At 33.6% G+C, this 20,842-nt stretch overlaps 1 protein-coding gene across 3 annotated transcripts in view; it reads right to left on the bottom strand.

Annotated features, from left to right (window-relative positions):
* The window catches only part of FSTL5 (follistatin like 5), an 873,413-nt gene that overhangs the window by 122,492 nt on the left and 730,079 nt on the right, over nt 1–20,842 (bottom strand). For 2 of the 3 annotated variants that reach the window (XM_069557498.1, XM_069557499.1), the window contains exon 10: nt 6,132–6,158. The exons of the other annotated variant lie outside the window; for it this stretch is intronic. In XM_069557498.1, coding sequence (XP_069413599.1) covers nt 6,132–6,158 — 27 coding nt within the window. The remainder of the gene's footprint in view (nt 1–6,131; nt 6,159–20,842) is intronic. 3 annotated transcript variants of the gene reach the window in all.

Here is a 20,842-nt window from a genome sequence, read left to right as displayed (position 1 = left end):
TTTTTTATGAGGTTGAATTCTATGAATACATGAGCCTTCTGAAAGAACAACCTGATTTTCTAGTAGAGCAGTTGATCTTTTCAGGGGGGTCTGCAAATTCAAGCTATTTTCATAATTATGCTAAGATGTCATTTGCATTTTTCTCTTTCATTCAAATGTAGAATGTAGCTCTTGACAGTTTACATGACATGTGTGCTATGATGATATCACAACAGTTCAATGCAGAAGCAGATATAGGAATTCTATTTTATTTAGCCAGATATTTTTTAAAATTCAGTGTTCAATAGTGAGCCTTTTCAATTTTTAAATATCAGTTTACAAATAATATGCTATTTATGTCTACATGTAATGGGTTTACTACAATTATTTTTCATAAATTATTAAATACATATTTGAATTTTGTTTTAATTTCTAGTATGGTAATTAAAGTGGATAGAAATAACCTACATAAACAAAAGCTCTTTGGGTTGTCAATAATTTTGAAAAGTGTAAAAGATTTCTGAGTCCCAAAATGTCTGACCGCTAGTTTTGATTACAGTTCTTTCCTCATTGATGTATTGCAGTTTACTACAAAAGTTCTTGATGTAAGTAAAAGCTTTACAACTGTAGTCATTGTAAAGTTTAGGAATATGTGCTGTTTTGTCTTTTCTCATCACTTGGTGAAGACAGACATAAGTACTTTGTCTTTTTCAGGTCGATAGTTAATCTAACAAGGTATAGTAGCTCACAAAACTGATCTATAATTTGTTTTTTCCTTGTGAGCTTTTTCTCTGCTTTGTTTTTATTTCTATACAGAAAGGACACACACAAGAAGAGAAGTATTCCCCAGAGGATTTTTTTGATCAATACTGTACTTTTAAATATATGAGATGGACTGAGAAAAAAAATGGATGTAATTTACATCCTTCTATCATTTCTTTGAGGACCACTACACAAGAATAATAGTGCATTATGGTAATATAGTTACATTATGTGTTACATATAACACTATATTCCATAAATTATATCAAATAATGGTTATTTGTGATTATTGGATGAATATTTAAGTCAATAATAAAACTATTTTGTGGTGTTTGCCTTCCTCTGGTGTAAGTTGCCATTACTTTAGCATTTGATTTATGGTCAATAGCAAATTATAATCCTACAATGCAGTGAGTTGGTAACCAATCAAAGGTCATTTAGTAAGTTTTGTGTTAAAGAAGGTCCTTCATTGATTGATATTGTATTATTCTCTTCCCTTTCATATAATTCTAAAGTTGTTTTTAATAAAGAAGAAAATAGGCAAAATAGATGGTCTGCATTATATTTCTCACCTTGAATAACCCAACAGGGATGAATTTTCAGTTTATTAATGTTCCCATTTTTGGTACTCAGTCTTTGGAGCTCAAATCCTTTTCACACACATAGGAACACCAAACTATCACATCTCAGTGAGATATTTATGTTTTGTTCAATTGAAATAAGAGTGACTTCCTCTTTCCATCTTTTAGATTTTTGGAGAGTGATTGTGTTAAACTTATTAGGCACTATTAATTCAGGATGTGGACACTATCTGAACATTATATATTATTGATCAGAATGATATTATCCAAAGCTAGTCTTAAGTCAGAATTCAATTCCCTGAACTTTCAAAGATATGCTGAAAATTTTGAATGCAAATCTGAATGATTGATTTCACATTCAATTATCAACATAGCAAAGGTTATATCATAACAGAGCATTTGTTTGCTATGTAGTTAATATTAGGAGAAATCATACATATTTATGTATATGTGCATGTGCTTGTGTATATACATATATTTGTTGTTTTTGTTCAGTCGTCAAGTCGTGTCTGACTCTGAGACCCCATGGACTGTAGTATACCAGGTTTTTCTGTCCTCCACTATCTTTATAGCATTGAACTTTATTTTCACTGGGTTTTCCTAAGAGTTCAGTTGGTAAAGAATCTGCCTGCAATGCAGGAGACCCCAGTTCAATTCCTGGGTTGCGAAGATCCCCTTGAGAAGAGAATGGCTACTGACTCCAGCATTCTGGTCTGGAGAAGTCCATAGACTGTATGGTTCATGGAGTCACAAAGAGTCAGACACAACAGAGCGACTTTCACTGACTTTCAACACGAGACATGTCCACAGCTGAGCATCATTGCTGCTTTGGTTCAGCTGCTCATTCTTTCTGGAGCTATTAGTAATTGCCCTCTGCTCTTCCCCAGTAGCATGTGGGACACCTTCCAACCTGGAAGCTCATCTTCTGGCATCATTTCTTCTTGCCTTTATATGCTGTTCATAGGGTTCTCCAGGCAAGAATCCTGGAGTGGATTGCAATTCCTTCTCCAGTGAACCACATTTTGCCATAAGTTTTCACTATGACCTATCCATCTTGGGTGGCCCTGTATGGCATGGCTCATAGCTTCTTTGAGTTACACAAGCTCCTTCTCCATGACAAGGCTGTGATCTATGAAGGGAGTGTACAAATATGCATACACATATATGTGGGTGTGTATATGCACATATATCTGCAAATGGTTGTCTTGTCAGATTCCTTTTTTGATCTGAAAACAGTTTTCTGAGATAAAATGCTAAAACATTGATATTTGTTTTTAACAGAGAAGATACAGAACTTGCAAATGAAAATGTTAACAGCTTGATCACTCTGGCATTGGCATCACGAACAGACAGTAGAAGATGTGGTCTCTCCCTCACCCAGGGATATGATACTCTAAGTCCCCTGAATTTAAAAGCCTTACCTTCTGAAAGCTCTCCTTTTTCATTTTAAATATTTCACCAATATTGTTGTGAGACAGTAATTTGGTACTGAGAACCTTACCAATATTTTGCTCTAAAAACAATTATACAGTAGCTCATTAAGTTCGTGTGAACTCTTCTGTATTTCCCATGCACCCCTGCAGCACAGAAGAGTCTGGACAACAAAATGTGACAAATCTGAGGTCGAAGGAGTTAAGAGAGGGCCTGACGCCTATTATTCTTTTTTTCCCACTTTGGTGACATTATAGGTCACAAAGCTAGTCAGATAATAATGTAACACATAAACTTTTTTGCAATATTTCACTGTAATTTTCTATTTGTACCTTGTGCTGGTTGGTGTTAATTGCCCAACTAATATAGTAATTTATTTGAATAATTCCTATTACAGATAAATGTATGAACAGATTCATAAATATTTATAAAGATAATTTTAAAATTATATATATATATATATATACATTTGCTTTCAGATCACTAAATGTCACATCAAGCCAGTATTTTCCAAGGTAATTTCAGTTCCATATTGATCCTATTCATAATAAATTTAGAAAATGCTCTATTATATAACAAACCATCTGACATCTCTCCTTAGAGTTTGAAATTAATATATCTAAAAGTTCAACTTAATCCTGCAGTGAATAAGATGGTTTAAATTGCTTTAATTCAGTGCTTATAAAAACCCTTATTATCATTACACCATAAAACATATACCAAACTGTCTACTAAATAAATATTAGGAAATACTTTATTAGATTATAAGACCATAAAAAATATTGCAAAAGAGACCTAGCCATACCTAATCTTTTAATGTATACTTTGAGATCATCTATGTAGTAAAATTAGTTGACAATGAGTTAATCTTCCATTTCACAAGATTAAAAATTTCATTAGAGCAGATACTAGATCTTATCTTTACAAGTGCTTTCAAAGTGCTGTACATTTAGTTGTCTCTTTAAAATATTTGTAAATAAATGAGTGATATATTTTACTCCCTTCTAAAATGTTTTTTTACACTCCCATAAAAAAAAAAGTTTGCCTTTAAGTCATACGACATTATAGAGGAATTATGATTTTGAAATCATGGTAATAGTGACAATGTAAGCATGCAAACAGAAAGCACTGCTAGAGTGAAAATAAAAATGGGTCTCAGAAATATGGACTTTTTGTTAGTTATTATTCTATCCTTAAAAATACAGGTAGAAATTTACTTTGGATGCTTCTTTTGTTATTTCAATTATTTTTATGAAATAGTTGTAAACATGTTTGTGGTTAAATGATTCCTCAACTTGGTCTATTATGCCTGGCCACCATTATTACTATTGCATGCAATCATTTTCAATTGTAATGACTTACTGATAACTGTGGTATTATAAATATAATTTACAGATTTCTGGAATCTGAGTCAAGTATATTGTTTTCTCAAATATATTGTTTTAAATTTTATTTCAGAAAACAGCAAAGTACTCTGATGATAACAGTACATAGAAAAAAAGGATTTTAAAAATTTCCTAAAACATTTCTTGTATATGCTTTAAAATTACCTGCAAAATGTATTAAATGATTTCTCAAGCTATGATTTCTCAAGCACATATTCTGGGTCAAACAACATCATATAGAGTAAGCACATCACTGACTGATGGAGAGTACTTATTGAAAGCATATAGTTTCAAAGATTAACAGAAGAAAAAGTTAAATGTTTTCATATAATGAATATCAGGATGATTTTAATTAATCTGGAGGTATCCTATATTTTTAAAGGTCACCTAAATAATATTATACTATTACTACATATTAATGATTATTATAAAGTACTAATGTTAATGACATCAATTCAAGTTATAAAAAAAGAGTTGTTTTAGATATTTTAAAGAGATTTACATATCACAAATTTACAAGGAGGGTGCCAAACTATATTTCAAGCATTGTTTTAAAAAATTATGGCTCAGAGAGGTAAAATGAATCATTCAAATTTTCCCAGCAACTAGTGATCTCTGAATATTTAGGTTTTATTCCTTCCCTTTATAATGATTAAATAAAATCCATTTTTTAATACCCAGAGAAATATTTGTTTGATCTCAAGAAATAAGAGAGTCTAAAGAAACATCTAACATATATGCTAATCATGTCATAATAATATCTGTTTCAGTAATGAATTCGTAAGTTCAAATGTGAAATATCTAAGTGGAATAAAATGAGAAGATAAAATTACTCCAATAGCTCTTAGTAAACTGGAGTTTAGGGCCTTTACAAAAGATTTGAGGAGAAAGAAATACCAAGGGAGAAAATAAAATGCGTTATGGTCATCTTTGAGAATAAAATTAAGATGGCTAAATTTCAGAATTTATTAACCCTTCTGAGGCATGGTCCTCCAGGTGGCTGTGACTCCAGTTCATATAAGAGTTACAACAAGAAACAAAGAAGTTTTTCTACAATGGTTTGTGTAGGCAATTACTTTGATAACTGCCTTCCAAGAGTGTAATGATGACTTATCCACACTTTTCTCCTAAGAATTTAAGTAATGCACTTGGGATATTTAAATTCTGGGCAAATACTGCCACTTGGCTTTTGTGGCTAATTAAGAAAGACTAGCACAATTGAGTGCAGACTATAATTTAAAAAGTTGATAAAAAAAATCTTGCTGAGAACTAACAACTGTCCTTAGTTTTGAGATGACAAATTTGTGAGATAAAGAGGCTCTAGTTTATATACTGGTACAGACTGGATTTGAATCCAGTTACTTCAAGTTTATAACCCATTTTTTCCTTTTTTTAAAAGATTATTTTTGATGTAGATTGTTTCATATCTTTATTGAGGTTTTTTTTTGTTGTTTTTTTTTTTTGTTTATTTTTTTACAAAATTGCTTTTGTTTTTGTCTTGGTTTCTAGCCACAGGGTTTGTGGGATCACATGCCTCTACCCAGAGATTGAACCTGCAACCCCTGCATTGGAAGGTTAATTCTTAACTACTAGACCATCAAGGAAGCTGCAATAACCTGTTTTCTTTATTTATTATATTCCATTCATAAGGTAACAGTTTTCTAATTTTTTCTTTTTTAATCTGAATCACGGTTAATATATAAATTCTGTTTAAGTTTGCTTTCATTTATTTGACTGATTTTAATTCTATACTCTTAAAAAGCATTTCCATATATTATAATATAACCTCCCTATTATATATCAATAATAAATCAAGCTGATGAGAACCTATAAATATTTTAAATGGTAGCCATTTACAGAATAATACTGGTTTATGCTCAAATAAAATTTTAATGACAATAGAAATGAATAAGGCAATTATTAGAACTGATAGTCAACAATATATCAAGTAAGCAAAATAATCACAATAATATAAAAAAATGGAATTTAGTACCTTCTTCTCTCCATAATATGTTAGCTACTGCAGCATGTTTGAAAGGAAAAGGGGAAAAAGAAAAATGAGTAAAGTGAGAATCAATTACATAGTAATAAAAATAACTATCAAAGAGGTCACAATCTCTAAGATAGAACGTGCATTTAAGAATAATGAAGGTGAATTCAACAATCTACTCTAACAAAAACATTAAAATGCTGGGACTATGACAATGTTCTGCTCATGTCTTGATAGCCAATTCTTCTTTACAACAGAGATTATGCTAATAAACAACAAAAAATTATGTGTCACTGAAAACATTGGGATATTTAAGCTAATTTGTTAAAATATACCTTTAAAATATGCATAGTAGTTAAAACTATTCATTTATTTGAGGTAATACTTAGAAGTTAGTAATTGGAGCAGTTACAATTTTAAAATTCTTAATAATCATAAGTAATATTTCAACATGGTATGCAATGAATGACAAAATGAAAAACACTATCACAGAAAACTAACCAAACTTCTCACATGGACCACAATCTTGTCTAATGCAATGAAACTATGAGCCATGTCATGTAGGGCCACCTAAGATAGACGGGTCATGGTGGAGAGTTCTGATAAAACATAGTCTACTGGAGAAGGAAATGGCAAACCACTTCAGTATTCTTGCCTTGAGAACCCCATGAACAGTATGAAAAGGCAAAAAGATAGGAAACTGAAAGATGAGCTCCCCAGGTCTGTAGGTGCCCAATATGCTACTGGAGAATAGTGGAGAAATAACTCCAGAAAGAATGAAGAGGTGGAACCAAATTAAAAACAACCTAAATGTCCATCAGCAGATGAATGGATAAGAAAGCTGTGGTACATATACACAATGGAGTATTACTCAGCCATTAAAAAGAATACATTTGAATCAATTCTAATGAGATGGATGAAACTGGAGCCGATTATACAGAGTGAAGTAAACCAGAAAGAAAAACACCAATATAGCATACTAACACATATACATGGGATTTAGAAAGATGGTAATGATAACCCTGTATGTGAGACAGCAAAAGAGACACAGATGTTTAGAATGGACTTTTGGGCTCTGTGGGAGAGGGAGAGGGTGGGATGATTTGGGAGAATGGCACTGAAACATGTATACTGTCATGTAAGAAACGAATCACCAGTCTATGTTCAATGCAGGATACAGGATGCTTGGGGCTGGTGCATGGGGATGATCCAGAGAGAGGATATGGGGTGGGAGGTGGGAGGGGGTGTTCAGGATTGGGAACTCATGTACACCCATGGCGGATTCATGTTAATGTATGGCAAAACCAGTACAGTATTGTAAAGTAAAATAAAGTAAAAATAAAAATTAAAAAACAAAACAAAACAGCACCTAGTTGTGGACATGACTGTTGATGGAAGTAGTCTGATGCTCTAAAAAGCAATATTGCATAGGAACCTGAGATGTTAGGTCCATGAGTCAAGCAAATTAGAAATGGTCAAACAGGAGATGGCCAAGAGTGAACATCAACATTTTAGGAATCAGTGAACTAAAAAGGACTACAATGGGTGAATCTAACTCAGATGACCATTTTATCTACTACTGTAGATAAGAATCCCTTAGAAGAAATGGAGTACCCATCATAGTCAACAAAAGAGTCCGAAATGCAGTACTTGGATACAATCTCAAAAATGACAGAATGATCTCTGCTATTTCCAAGGCAAACCATTCAATATCACAGAAATCCAAGTCTATGTCCTGACCAGTAATGCTGAAGAGGTTGAAGTTAAGTGGTTCTCTGAAGACCTACAAAATTCAAGAACTAACACCCCCAAAAGATGTCCTTTTCATTATAGGAGACAGGAATGCAAAAGTAGGATGCCTAGATATACCTGGAGTAACTGGCAAATTTGGCCTTGGAGTACAAAACAAACCAGGTCAAAGGCTAACAGTTTTGCCAAGAGAATGAACTGGTCATAGCAAACACCCTTGTCCAACAACACAGGAGACAGCTCTACACATGGACACCACCAGATGGTCAATACTGAAATCAGATTGATTATACTCTTTGTAGCCAAAGATGGAGAAGCTCTATACAGTCAGCAAAAACAAGACCAGGAAATGACTGTGGCTCAGATCATGAACTCCTTATTGCCAAATTCAGAATTATATTGAAAGTAGGGAAAACCACTAGGCTATTCAGGTATGACCTAAATCAAATCCCCTATGATTATACAGTGGAAGTGACAAAAAGATTCAAGAGATTATATCTGATAGAGAGAGTGGCTGAAGAATTATGGAAGGAAGCTCATGACAGTTTATAGGAGGCACGGATCAAGACCATCTCCAAGAAAAGAAATGCAAAAAAGGCTAAGTGGTTGTCTGAAGAGGCCTTACAAACAGCTTAGGAAAGAAGAGAAGTGAAAGGCAAAGGAGAAACGTAAAGATATACCCATTTGAATGCAGAGTTCCAAAGAATAGCAAGGAGAGATAAGAAAGCCTTCCTCACTGATCAATGCAAAGAAATAGAGTAAAAAAAAAAGAATGGGAAAGACTAAAGATCCCTTCAAGAAAATTAGAGATATCAAGGGAAGACTTCATGCAAAGATGGGCACAATAAAGAATATAAAAGTAGCAGGAGACATTAAGAAGAGGTGGTAAGAATACACAGAAGAACTATACAAAAAGAACTTCATGACCCAGATAACCATGATGGTGTGATCATTCATGTAGAGCCAGACATCCTGGAATGCAAAGTCAAGTGATTTTAGGAAGCATTACTATGAACAAAGCTAGTGGAGGTGATGGAATTCCAATCGAGCTATTTTGAATCCTAAAAGATGGTACAGTTAAAGTGCTGTACTCAATATTCCAGCATATTTTCAAAATACAGCAGTGACCACAGGACTGGAAAGGGTCAGTTTTCATTCCAATCACAAAGAAAGGCAACACCAAAGAATGTTCAAAATACCACACAATTTCACTCACATGCTAACAAAGTAATGCTCAAAATTCTCCAAGTCAGGCCTCAACAGTACATGAACCATGAACTTCCAGATGTACAAGTCAGATTTGGGTAGGCAGAGGAACCAGAGATCAAATTGCCAACATCTGTTGGATCATTGAAAAAGCATGAGAGTTGCAGAAAAATATCTATTTCTGCCTTATTGACTATGCCAAAGACTTTCACTCTGTGGATCACAAAAATTCTTCAAGAGATGGGAATACCAGACCACCTGATCTGCCTCCTGAGAAATGTGTCAGCAAGGTCAAGAAGCAATAATTAGAACTGGACATGGAACAGCAGACTGGTTCCAAATAGGGAAAGGCATATGTCAAGGCTGCATATTGTCACCCTGTTTATTTATCTTGTATGCAGAATCCATCATGTGCAATGTCAGGCTGGATGAAGCACAAGCTGGAATCAAGATTTCTGGGAGAAATAGCAATAACTTCAGATATGCAGAAGACACCACCTTTATGGCAGAAAGAGAAGAACTAAAGAGCCTCTTGATGAAAGTGAAAGAAGAGAGTGAAAAAGTTGGCTTAAAGCTCAACATTCAGAAAATTAAATCATGGCATCCGGTCCCATCATGTCATGGCAATTAGATAGTGAAACAATAGGTAGAAATTGTGAGAGACTTTATTTTGGGGGGCACAATAAATGTTCCTTACTTTGTTTTTCTCCAAAATCACTGCAGAGGGTGACTGCAGCCAGGGAATTAAAAGATGCTTGCTCCTTAGAAGAAAAGCTATGACCAACCTAGATAGCATATTTAAAAGCAGAGAGACTACCTTGCCAATGAAAATCTGTCTAGTCAAAGCTATGATTTTTCCGGTAGTCATGTATAGATGTGAGTGTTGGACCTTAAAGAAAGCTGAGCACCGAAGAATCAATGCTTTTGAATTGTGGTGTTGGAGAAGATTCTTGAGAGTCCCTTGAACAGCAAGAACATCCAACCAGTCTGTCCTAAAGGAAATCAGTCCTGATTATTCATTGGAAGAACTGATGCCGAAACTCCAATACTTTGACCGCCTGATGAGAAGAACTGACTCATTGGAAAAGACCTTGATACTGGGAAAGATTGAAAGCAGGAGGAGAAGGGGATGACAGGGTGAGATGGTTGGATGGCATCCCCGAATCTATGGACATGTGTTTGTGCAAGCTCCAAGAGTTAGACATGGACAGGGAAACCTGTCGTTCTTCAGTCTTTGGGGTCGCAAAGAGTCGGAAAGAACTGAGTAACGAACTGAACTGAAAATTCAATAAACCTAAACATATCTTGCTTATTTCAATGCATAATAAACAATTCTTATTAAATTATTCCTGTACAATAGGTCTATTAACTATTGTGTAGGAACTAACTAAATAAATGGAAAGTTAAAATATTAAGGCAGGTATGAAAGTAAATATCAACTAAATATATTCTCAGCAAAATGCCTGCCTCCCTTACTAATTCAAATTTATCCAATTGTATATAATTTCATTTTTTGAAATACAGTTGATTTAGAATTATAAAAGTTTTGGGAATATACACACACTTTCAAAGCAAAACAATATTAGTGAAAAGGAAATGAAACTGAAGGCAAAGCTCATACACATCTGATTACTCCCTGCACATTTTAATGATATAAAACATAATCACTTTTGGAAAAACTAAAGTCTGACCATCAGTGTCATAGAGCCAAAACTGGGTTCCAGTGCTCCTTGCTGGAGGCTGGAGGACCAAGTCATATATGTTTTACCACTTAGTATGTTTTTTAAAATTAATTTTCATAGAGTAAGCATTTTTTTGAGATTCTCTCTTGTAAACAAAGGTAAGTAGACTTGTTTCCTCATATCTTCATCCAAAGGGTATGAAGTGTGCACATCATGTGCCAGGCACTGTATTCAGTACTACATTACACAGGATAAGATTGACCTAGTTTCTGTGCTAATAGTGTTTATATGGTAGTTGTTCAGTCACTAAGGTGAGGGTAAAGAAAAAGAAAAAACAAGATTCAAATTATATAATTTCACAATTAAAATTTTAGTGTGTTATGAAAGAAAGGAACATAGTACCCTAAATGCTTTTAATGAGTGGATTATACATGATCAGTGAATCTGGGGGAGATATCTCTTCCTAATGATGATGCTGAAGGAGAAGTTTAAAATATGAAAAAGAGTGCACATGGGGAGGATTGGAGGAATCTGACTTTCAGACATAGGAAAAGCATGCATAAGCCCTGGTGGTATGGTAATACACTGCTGTTGAAGGGCCAAGGGCAGACATTTTTAAGATAGGCAATAACATGTGAGAAAGTACAAAAAATGCGTGATTTGTAATATTAATACCAGATAAAGTAAAATTCAAAGCACTATGTAGTGAGTTTAAAATTATATAAATTTAGAGCACAGAATTAAAATATGAGACAAACTATTAGGATTAGATACAACATTCATAAAGCTATACTCATATTCTGCTTTGACTCAGTCACCTTCAGTATTTGATAAATGAAGAGGAAAAACACAAAGTTACAATGACATGATTATTATTGCTGAATTAGTGTTTTTATAATGAATGTTCTGTGATAAAAACAGGAAGTGTTTTCTTTTCAAGTTTTCTTGAGAGATATTCAAGAGCAGTCCTAAAGTAAGTCAAAAATTGAAAGACTTGCTGTATTCTGGAGGTAGATTTCAATAACCGTAAACTGCTTAGACATCTTCAGAAAGCAATAAAGCAAATATAAAACTGTGTTACAAATATTTAAAACTATTAACAAAAATCATTTAACAAACTAAATATTTTTAAAATCAAATATAATTATAACTCATATCAAGCAACAAAAATGCAAAAAATAAAATTTAAGGTGAACTCAAAGAGTTTTGGCCAAAAGATAATGCATATAATTAATTAATGCATTGCTGATCAAAATAGATGAAAGAGAGAGAGAAAAAAAAAATCCAAGAAGGAGAAGGAAGGCAGGAGAGAGGGAAGAAAGAAGAAATGATTGTAGTTATGTTAATTTTAAATTAATGTAGATTTTTTTCTGTAGCAAATTTAATAAGCTCTATTGAATTTATTTATGTTTTTATACTTTTGTATTTTATAAACATATTTTATAAATTCCAAGGAACTATAAATATCCAAACTGAACACAAAAAAATAAATCTGAATAATAATAATCATGGTACTAATTAAAATATTTTCAAAAATAATTTCTCCTCAATATTATTTTAGGGTATGAGGTTTCTATAAAGTGTATTTAAGACTTCTCTGATGGCTCAAAGGGTAAAGCATCTGTCTGCAATACAGGAGACCTGGGTTCAATCACTGGGTCAGGAAGATTCCCTTGAGAAGGAAATGGCAACCCACTCCAGTATTATTGCCTGGAAAAGCCCATGGACAGAGGAGCCTGGTAGGCTATAGTCCATGGAGTCACAAAGAGTCAGACATGACTGAGTGACTTCACTTTCACTTTCTTTCACTTAAAGAATTATATAATTCCTGTTATATTCAACATTGTTGAATGTAGATCAAGATGGAAACATGCCTTTTCATTTTGTAAAGTCAGAAGAAGAGATGCCAATTAATTGATAATAATCGCAAAGTAAAACAAATTACAAGACACTTTAATGACAGAAATTACAAATAAAATACAAGTGAAATTCACCAGTATATTAAAATTTTGATCATACGTTTGTTAGCCATCTGTATGTCTTCTTTGGAGAAATGTCTATTTAGTTTTTTGGCCAATTTTTTTATTGGGTTGCTCAACGTCACTCATTATCAGAGAAATGCAAATCAAAACCACAATGAGGTACCATTTCAGGCCAGTCAGAATGACTGTGATCCAAAAGTCTACGGGCAATAAATGCTGGAGAGGGTGTGGAGAAAAGGGAACTCTCTTACACTGTTGGTGGGAATGCAAACTAGTATAGCCACTATGGAGAACAGTGTGGAGATTCCTTAAAAAACTGGAAATAGAACTCCCTTATGACCCAGCAATCCCACTGCTGGGCATACACACCAAGGAAACCAGAACTGAAAGAGACACATGTACTCCAATGTTCATCACATGTCCAATGTTCATTGCAACACTGTTTATATTAGCCAGGACATGGAAGCAACCTAGATGTCCATCAGCAGAAGAATGGATAAGAAAGTTGTGGTACATATACACAATGGAGTATTACTCAGCCATTAAAAAGAATACATTTGAATCAATTCTAATGAGATGGATGAAACTGGAGCCAATTATACAGAGTGAAGTAAGCCAAAAAGAAAAACACCAATACAGTACACTAATGCATTTATATGGAATTTAGAAAGATGGGAACGATAACCCTGTATGTGAGACAGCCAAAGAGACACAGATGTATAGAACAGTCTTTTGGACTCTGTGGGAGCGGGAGAGGGTGGGATGATTTGGGAAAATGGCATTGAAACATGTATAATATCATATAAGAAACGAACTGCCAGTCTAAGTTCGATGCAGGATACAGCATGCTTGGGGCTGGTGTACTGGGATAACCCAGAGGGATGGTATGGGGAGGGAGTTGGGAGGGGAGTTCAGGATTGGGAACACCTGTGGCTGATTCATGTCAATATATGGCAAAACCAATACAATATTGTAAAGTAATTAGCCTCCAATTAAAATAAATAAATTTAAATTTAAAAATAAATAAAATAAAATTTTAATCATAGACAGGTATCTTCTTGGAATGAAAGAGGGATTTGATAGAAATTTAATTAAGAAATCAATTCACTTGATATATTAGAACATAAAATGAGAATGATAAATACCGCTTAAATCTGAAAACAGAATCTCACAAAATGCATCACATATTATTAAGTGCAATATACTCTTAGTGACCTAGCACCCTATAAGTAGAGGCACATTCTAATGTTAGAATTAACACTAATATTAACATACACATGTTAATATAAATGTGTGTTAAATTTTTAACATTTAACAAAACAAGGATAATAAATTAATAAATGAATAAGGGACTGTGACTGTACTAGAAATTAATTTTGATGGACTGAACAATTTATTAAATCCAGAAACAAATAAAAATTTATAAGTACTGTAAAATTGTAAATAAAATGATCTAAATTTGAAGATAAAAATGTTTCAAAGAATTAATATTGCACATAAAAATAACAAGAGAGTTCAGTTAGGTGACAAGACACAAGATAAATACTCCAAATTTCACTTTCTTACATAAGAATTAGAAGACACAATAGAAGATTTTATTTATAATAGCCCCAAAGTGTAGTATATCAATAATTTACTGAAATAAAAATGTATAACAAATCAACTATAACATTCATTAAAATTATGCTAGATAGGACCCGATAGTATTCCTAGATCAAGAAGATAAATAATAGAAAAATAAAATTTATTCTTAATTACTTAATTTAAAAATGTCATTTATTGTTATTGTCTGTTTAGAACATGTTCTATTGATTGTACAAAGTTAGACTGGGAATGTTTAGAGACATTGACATGTGTTACCAAAGTTGACTTCTGAAAGGTTGCTGTCATTACTACCAGCTGTCCATGAAAGTTCATCCCACCATACTCAGGGTGAACTGTTTCTGCATACGTGTGTATATGTACACACATATATACAAGCTTACCAAATGTGAATAAATATTATCTCACAAATATACTAGGTTTGCTTATAAATTATATTGACTATGTTAGCGAATATATAAATAAAACTTTCTTCTATTTATGTCCTTATCCATTATTTATATTGGAATGTCATTTCATAATTTTTGCACTTTTGACAGCTACTTGTATATTGGAATGCCTTTATTTTGTCACATCAATTTATCCTTCATACAATATAAACAGCTATCTGTAATAAACACAGGCTTGACGATGCCACTAATTTGCTTAGAAACATAATGTACTTGTATGTGTGTGTGTGTTTGTGTAAGCTCAAAATCCTTAGCAAAGCACACATGGGCTTCCACTATGTGCCTATGTCATCCTAAAGCCACATTATAAACATCTAGTCATTTTGAATCTCTTCATTGTTATACATGCTATACCTGCAGGAATACCCTCAGTAAAATTCTTCACCTAATTTACTCTTGGTTGGCCTTTAAGTTCCAGCTTAGCTTTTTATCTATAGGTAGCCTGCCTGGAACCAAAAGTTGAGTTAAATGACAATTTTTCTCTACATTTGGAATCCTGTGAAACATCTGTGGCATTCTGTAATTTATCATACATAATCTCTCTCAAAATCCTTTCTTTATAATTAAATAATGAAAACTTCAAAGCTATAGACCTCCATTATTCAATGCTTATTCATGACAATTGAAATGTAAAACTCTTTTTGAAGATAATGTGTATCTTATAATGAAAATGTGGTTCAATGGAACAGATGCCTAGACACAAGGAACTTTTATTAAGGCCCTTTTGATAAATTGCCTTATTATGTAAGTTAGGGACTTTCAGTTATGTTCAAATGATGGATGTCATGTTGTATGTGCCATTTCTATGAGAAAATGCATGTGGAGGGTGAATATTACATAAACAACTGTAATATTGTCATCAAGTATGGAGCAGCATGCTATAGTACTGAACAACTATTTTCCTAGGCTACTCATGTGCAAATTGCTTGGCCTTTCAACTAAGTAAGTTTTTTATTAGCCTTCTCTTTTGTAAGTGTAAGGTTTGCACTAGTGCAAAACACTTTTTGATAAGCTATATTTATGTGAGGATAACATTTTAGCTAGCTATCTTATTGACTGTTTCTCCATTTGGACTTAAAAAATTGACAACTTCAGAAGGCAAATGAAAAGGGCAAAGTCAAAAGAAAATATAGATAAAAATTTAATGTATCTGAAAAAATGTGTGGTTAGTCAAAATGTCTTGGAATGTACATATGGTGAAGGAAATGAGACATTTAAAATATACTATTCCAGGGGTGGAAAGCTATATAAGATATGCCAAATACACTGCCTTCCATATGCCAATTTCAAAGCCAATTTTAAGTGAAACTGTCACTCATTTAGCACTGATTGAAGACAATAATCCAAGGACTACAGATTTCCAATCTAGTGCCTAGCATTAGTTGATTAGGCAATAGCACCAAGATTACATGAAGGCATACAATCCAGAAACTAGCCACAGCTCCATGGTTTTAATCTCAATGAACCGATGAGGTAGGGTAATAATATTATTTTAAGGGAGGGTAATTTGAATCAGAAATTGTGTTTCTGATTCATGAAACTGCAAACACAAGAAACACTAGAAAATCAAGAGCACAGAGAACTAAAATTGTAAGAATGCATAGCAAAAGTTACCATGCACAGAATTAGGGCTGTGATAATTTGTGATAATGCAGATCAGGATTCGAGAAAATAAGAAAAGGAGGAAGATCTATGCAACTCATGGGAAAGCAAGAGTCAATCATTGTCTGATTACATAAAGTTGGTTTCTGGGTTCTGAAAGGAGATACATCTCTGACTGCTTCATGTTGCCAGTTTAATGCTTACATATATTTTTTAAAATCCTTGAACATAAACAGATAGAGATAGTATACTCTTGACAACCAAGTGAGTTGGATTGAGACCAAGACAATGTCAGAATTATTCCCATGTTAAGGAAAAATTGTCATTATATGAAGGTGATGTCACACTATATACAGAAAACCCTAAAGACTCCACACAAAAACCACTAGAATTGATAAATTAACTCAGCAACATAGTAGGATATAAGATTAACAGAAATATGTTGCATTTATTTAAACCAACAATGAAATATCAGAAAGAGAATGCTAACAAACAATCCCTATCAAAATTGCATCAAAAATAAAATATTTAGGAATACATCTTTCCAAGGAGGTAAAAGACTTAAATGATAAAAACTACAAAACATTAATAATGCTAACTGAAGATGACTCAAAGAAATGGAATGATATTCCATGCTCTTGCATTGAAAGACTTAATATTGCTAAAATGGCCAAACTACTCAGAGAAATTTACAGATAATGCAATGCCTATCAAAATACCCAGGACATTTTCCACAGTATTAGAACAAATAATCTTAAAATTTATATAGAACCACTAAATACTCAGAATTGCCAAAGAAATCTTGAGGAATAAAACAAAGCAGGGGGCACAAGCAACTGAGACTTCAGACAATACTACAGAGCTATAGAAATTAAAACAGCATGGTATTGGCACAAAAACAAACATATGTGTCAATGGAACAGAATAGAGAGCCTGGAAACAACCTACATGCCTATGAACAATTAATTTTTGACAAAGTAGGAGGAAAAGCAGTCTCTTCAGCAAGTAATTTTGGGAAAGTTTGATAGCTTCATGTAAACCAACGAAGTTAGAACACACCCTTGTACCTACCAAAAAATGAATTCAAAGTGATGTAAAGACTTAAATATAAGACAAGACAGCATAAAACTCCTAGAAGAGAACACAGGCAAAACATTCTCTGACATGAATAGTACCAATGTTTCCTTAGGTCAGCCACCCAAGGCAATAAAGATAAAAGCAAAAATAAACAAATGGGACATAATTAAGCTTAAAACCATTTGCACAGCAGTGGAAAACAAACAAACACAAAAAGACAATGTCCAAGCTGAGAGAAAATATTTGCACATGATGTGACCAAACAAGGGCTTAAATATACAAACAGCTCCCACAATTCAATAACAACGACAACAACAAAAAAAAACCCAATCAAAAAATTGGCAGAAGACGTAAATCGACATTTCTCCAGAGAGGAAATACCCATGGCCAATAGGCACATGAAAAGGTGCTCATATAGCTAATTATTAGAGAAACGCAAATCAAAACTACAACAAGGTATCACCTTACATGAGTCAGAATGGTCATCATTACAAAGTCTACAAATAATGAATGCTGCAGAGGTTGTAGAAAATGCCACACTGTTGATGGTTTTGTAAACTGGTGCAATCAGTATGGAAAACATATGAAGGTTCCACATAAACTAAAAATTAAGTCACCATGTGATTCAGAAATCCCACTCCTGGGCATACACCCAGGCAAAAGTATAATGTAAAAACATACATGCAGCCCTACATTAATAGAAGCAGCCATATGGTCAATAGCCAGGATAATGGACATGGAAGCAATCTGAATTTCCATCAACAGGTGGAGAAAGAAAATATGTTTTATATATATATATATATATATATATATATATATATACGGTAATATTACTCAGCCATTTACAAGAATGAAAAAAAAAAGGCCATGGAAAGAATGAAATAATGCTATTTGTAGCAACATGGATGAACCTAAAGATTACCATAATAAGTGAAGTAAGTCAGAAACTCAAAGACAAATATTATATGACTTATATGTAGAATCTAAAACATGACACAAATGAGCATATCTTTCAAACGAAAAAAGATATACAGATATATAAAGCAGACTTGTGTTTGCCAAGGGGGTGAGGGGATGCAGGAGGAAAGCATCAGGAATCTGTGATTAGCAGGTATAAGAGATTACATAGATGATGGATAAATGAAGGAAAAAACTACAAGAGTAAGTGAAACAGAAGAAGGGGATCATTAGGATCATGTTGTACACCACACAGTGTTAGCGTAACAGACTGCTTTCTAAGCAAACTTCAAGAAAATCTTTCTAACCTCCTCTTGTCCAGACTGCCAATACTTAAGCTTCTCTTAATATAGAATATCTAAGCCTACTAATGTTAGGAAGTGACTTGATTTTTGAGAATTCTTCCCATAAATGACTGGTTGTGCTTTTTACATAATAAACAATAACAGTGACATCATTAAAAATAGTGGGTAATTAGCAACAGATAGGAGAAGGCAATGCCACCACACCCCACTACTCTTGCCTGGGAAGTCCCATGGACGGAGGAGCCTGGTAGGCTGCAGTCCATGGGGTTGTGAAGAGTTGGACATGACTGAGCGATTTCACTTTCACTTTTCACTTTCATGCACTGGAGAGGGAAATGGCAACCCACTCCAGGATTTTTGCCTGGAGAATCTCAGGGACGGGAGCCTGGAGGGCTGCCATCTATGGTGTCGCACAGAGTCAGACACGACTGACGTGACTTAGCAGCAGCAGCTACAGATATACAAGAGAACAACGTTGCCTTCTAATTAATTCATTTACACACTCTACTATTTTAATTAGGTAGCAACGTTACTTTTGCTTTTGCTTTAACTTCACCATCTAGAGCAGAGACAACAGGATGAACTAGATAATTGTAAAACTAAAATGATCATAGCACATTTTAAGTAGTACCTGGCACATGATGTTATATATGTATATATCCATCTCCTAAGCAGAACACAAGATCAGCACACTTATAGAAATTAAATTAATGAAGATGTTGCCAAAACAAAACATTGCATAAAAGCATATTCTAATCTATGATTAGGGCTACCAGAGGACTCTCTGTATCATCATAAGTGAGAACAAATTTTTTAGGAAAAAAGAAGAAGAGTTGGGTAATAACAGCATATATGCAAAGAAAAAGTTAAAGATGGTAGATTTTAAAGATCTAGCAATGAATATCAGTTTTTATAAAAGAAGTATTTCTAGCAATTTTTACTACTCCTCTCATATTCTGAATTCCCCCCTATGGAATATGTCTTCTAATATGCATATTTAAGATATTTTATAATATACTTTATAATGTATTTTTGGAAAAGGAAATGGCAACCCACTCCAGTATTCTTGTCTGGATAATCCCATAGACAAAGGAGCCTGGTGGTTTACAGTCCATGGGTCACAAAGAGTTGAACACGATTGAAGTGATTGAGCACACACAATATATTCTAAATACTAAAATGTAGACTTAATTATATTTAAATATGGTGTAAATAAAAGACATATATTCTTTGAAGGAAATTGACTACTTTAAAAAGTTACTTATTCAGATAAGTGAAGATTTTTAGATAAATATTTTGTGAGAGAAGTTACACAGTACAACTACATACCACAAATGCATTAAATACCATGATATTTAAAGCATTCTGGTTGAATATATAAGTTTATACTTCAATTACATTTGTTTATCTTTAAAGACATTATAAAATATATTAGTGGCAGGGCACTAAGAGGCAGCGGAAACCTAAACAGGATAATCACAGAAGTAGGTCATAAACTTAATATCAAAAATTACTAGCCATCATATGCAGGTCAGGAAGCAACAGTTAGAACTGGACATGGAACAACAGACTGATTCCAAATAGGAAAAGGAGTACATCAAGGCTGTATATTGTCACCCTGCTTATTTAATTTCTATGCAGAGTACATCATGAGAAACGCTGGACTGGAAGAAACACAAGCTGGAATCAAGATTGCCGGGAGAAATATAAATAACCTCAGATATGCAGATGACACCACCCTTATGGCAGAAAGTGAAGAGGAGCTAAAAAGCCTCTTGATGAAAGTGAAACAGGAGAGTGAAAAAGTTGGCTTAAAGCTCAACATTCAGAAAATGAAGATCATGGCATCTGGTCCCATCACTTCATGGGAAATAGATGGGGAAACAGTAGAAACAGTGAAAGACTTTATTTTGAGGGGCTCCAAAATCACTGCAGATGGTGACTGCAGCTATGAAATTAAAAGATGCTTACTCCTTGGAAGAAAAGTTATGAGCAACCTAGATATCATATTCAAAAGCAGAGACATTACTTTGCCAACAAAGATCTGTCTAGTCAAGGCTATAGTTTTTCCAGTGGTCATGTATGGATATGAGAGTTGAACTG

Source organism: Ovis canadensis, chromosome 17 (assembly GCF_042477335.2).
Source record: "Ovis canadensis isolate MfBH-ARS-UI-01 breed Bighorn chromosome 17, ARS-UI_OviCan_v2, whole genome shotgun sequence".
Taxonomy (NCBI): Eukaryota; Metazoa; Chordata; class Mammalia; order Artiodactyla; family Bovidae; genus Ovis; species Ovis canadensis.
The sequence above is the reverse complement of the archived record's forward strand: the minus strand, read 5'-3'. Positions and strand labels throughout refer to the sequence as shown.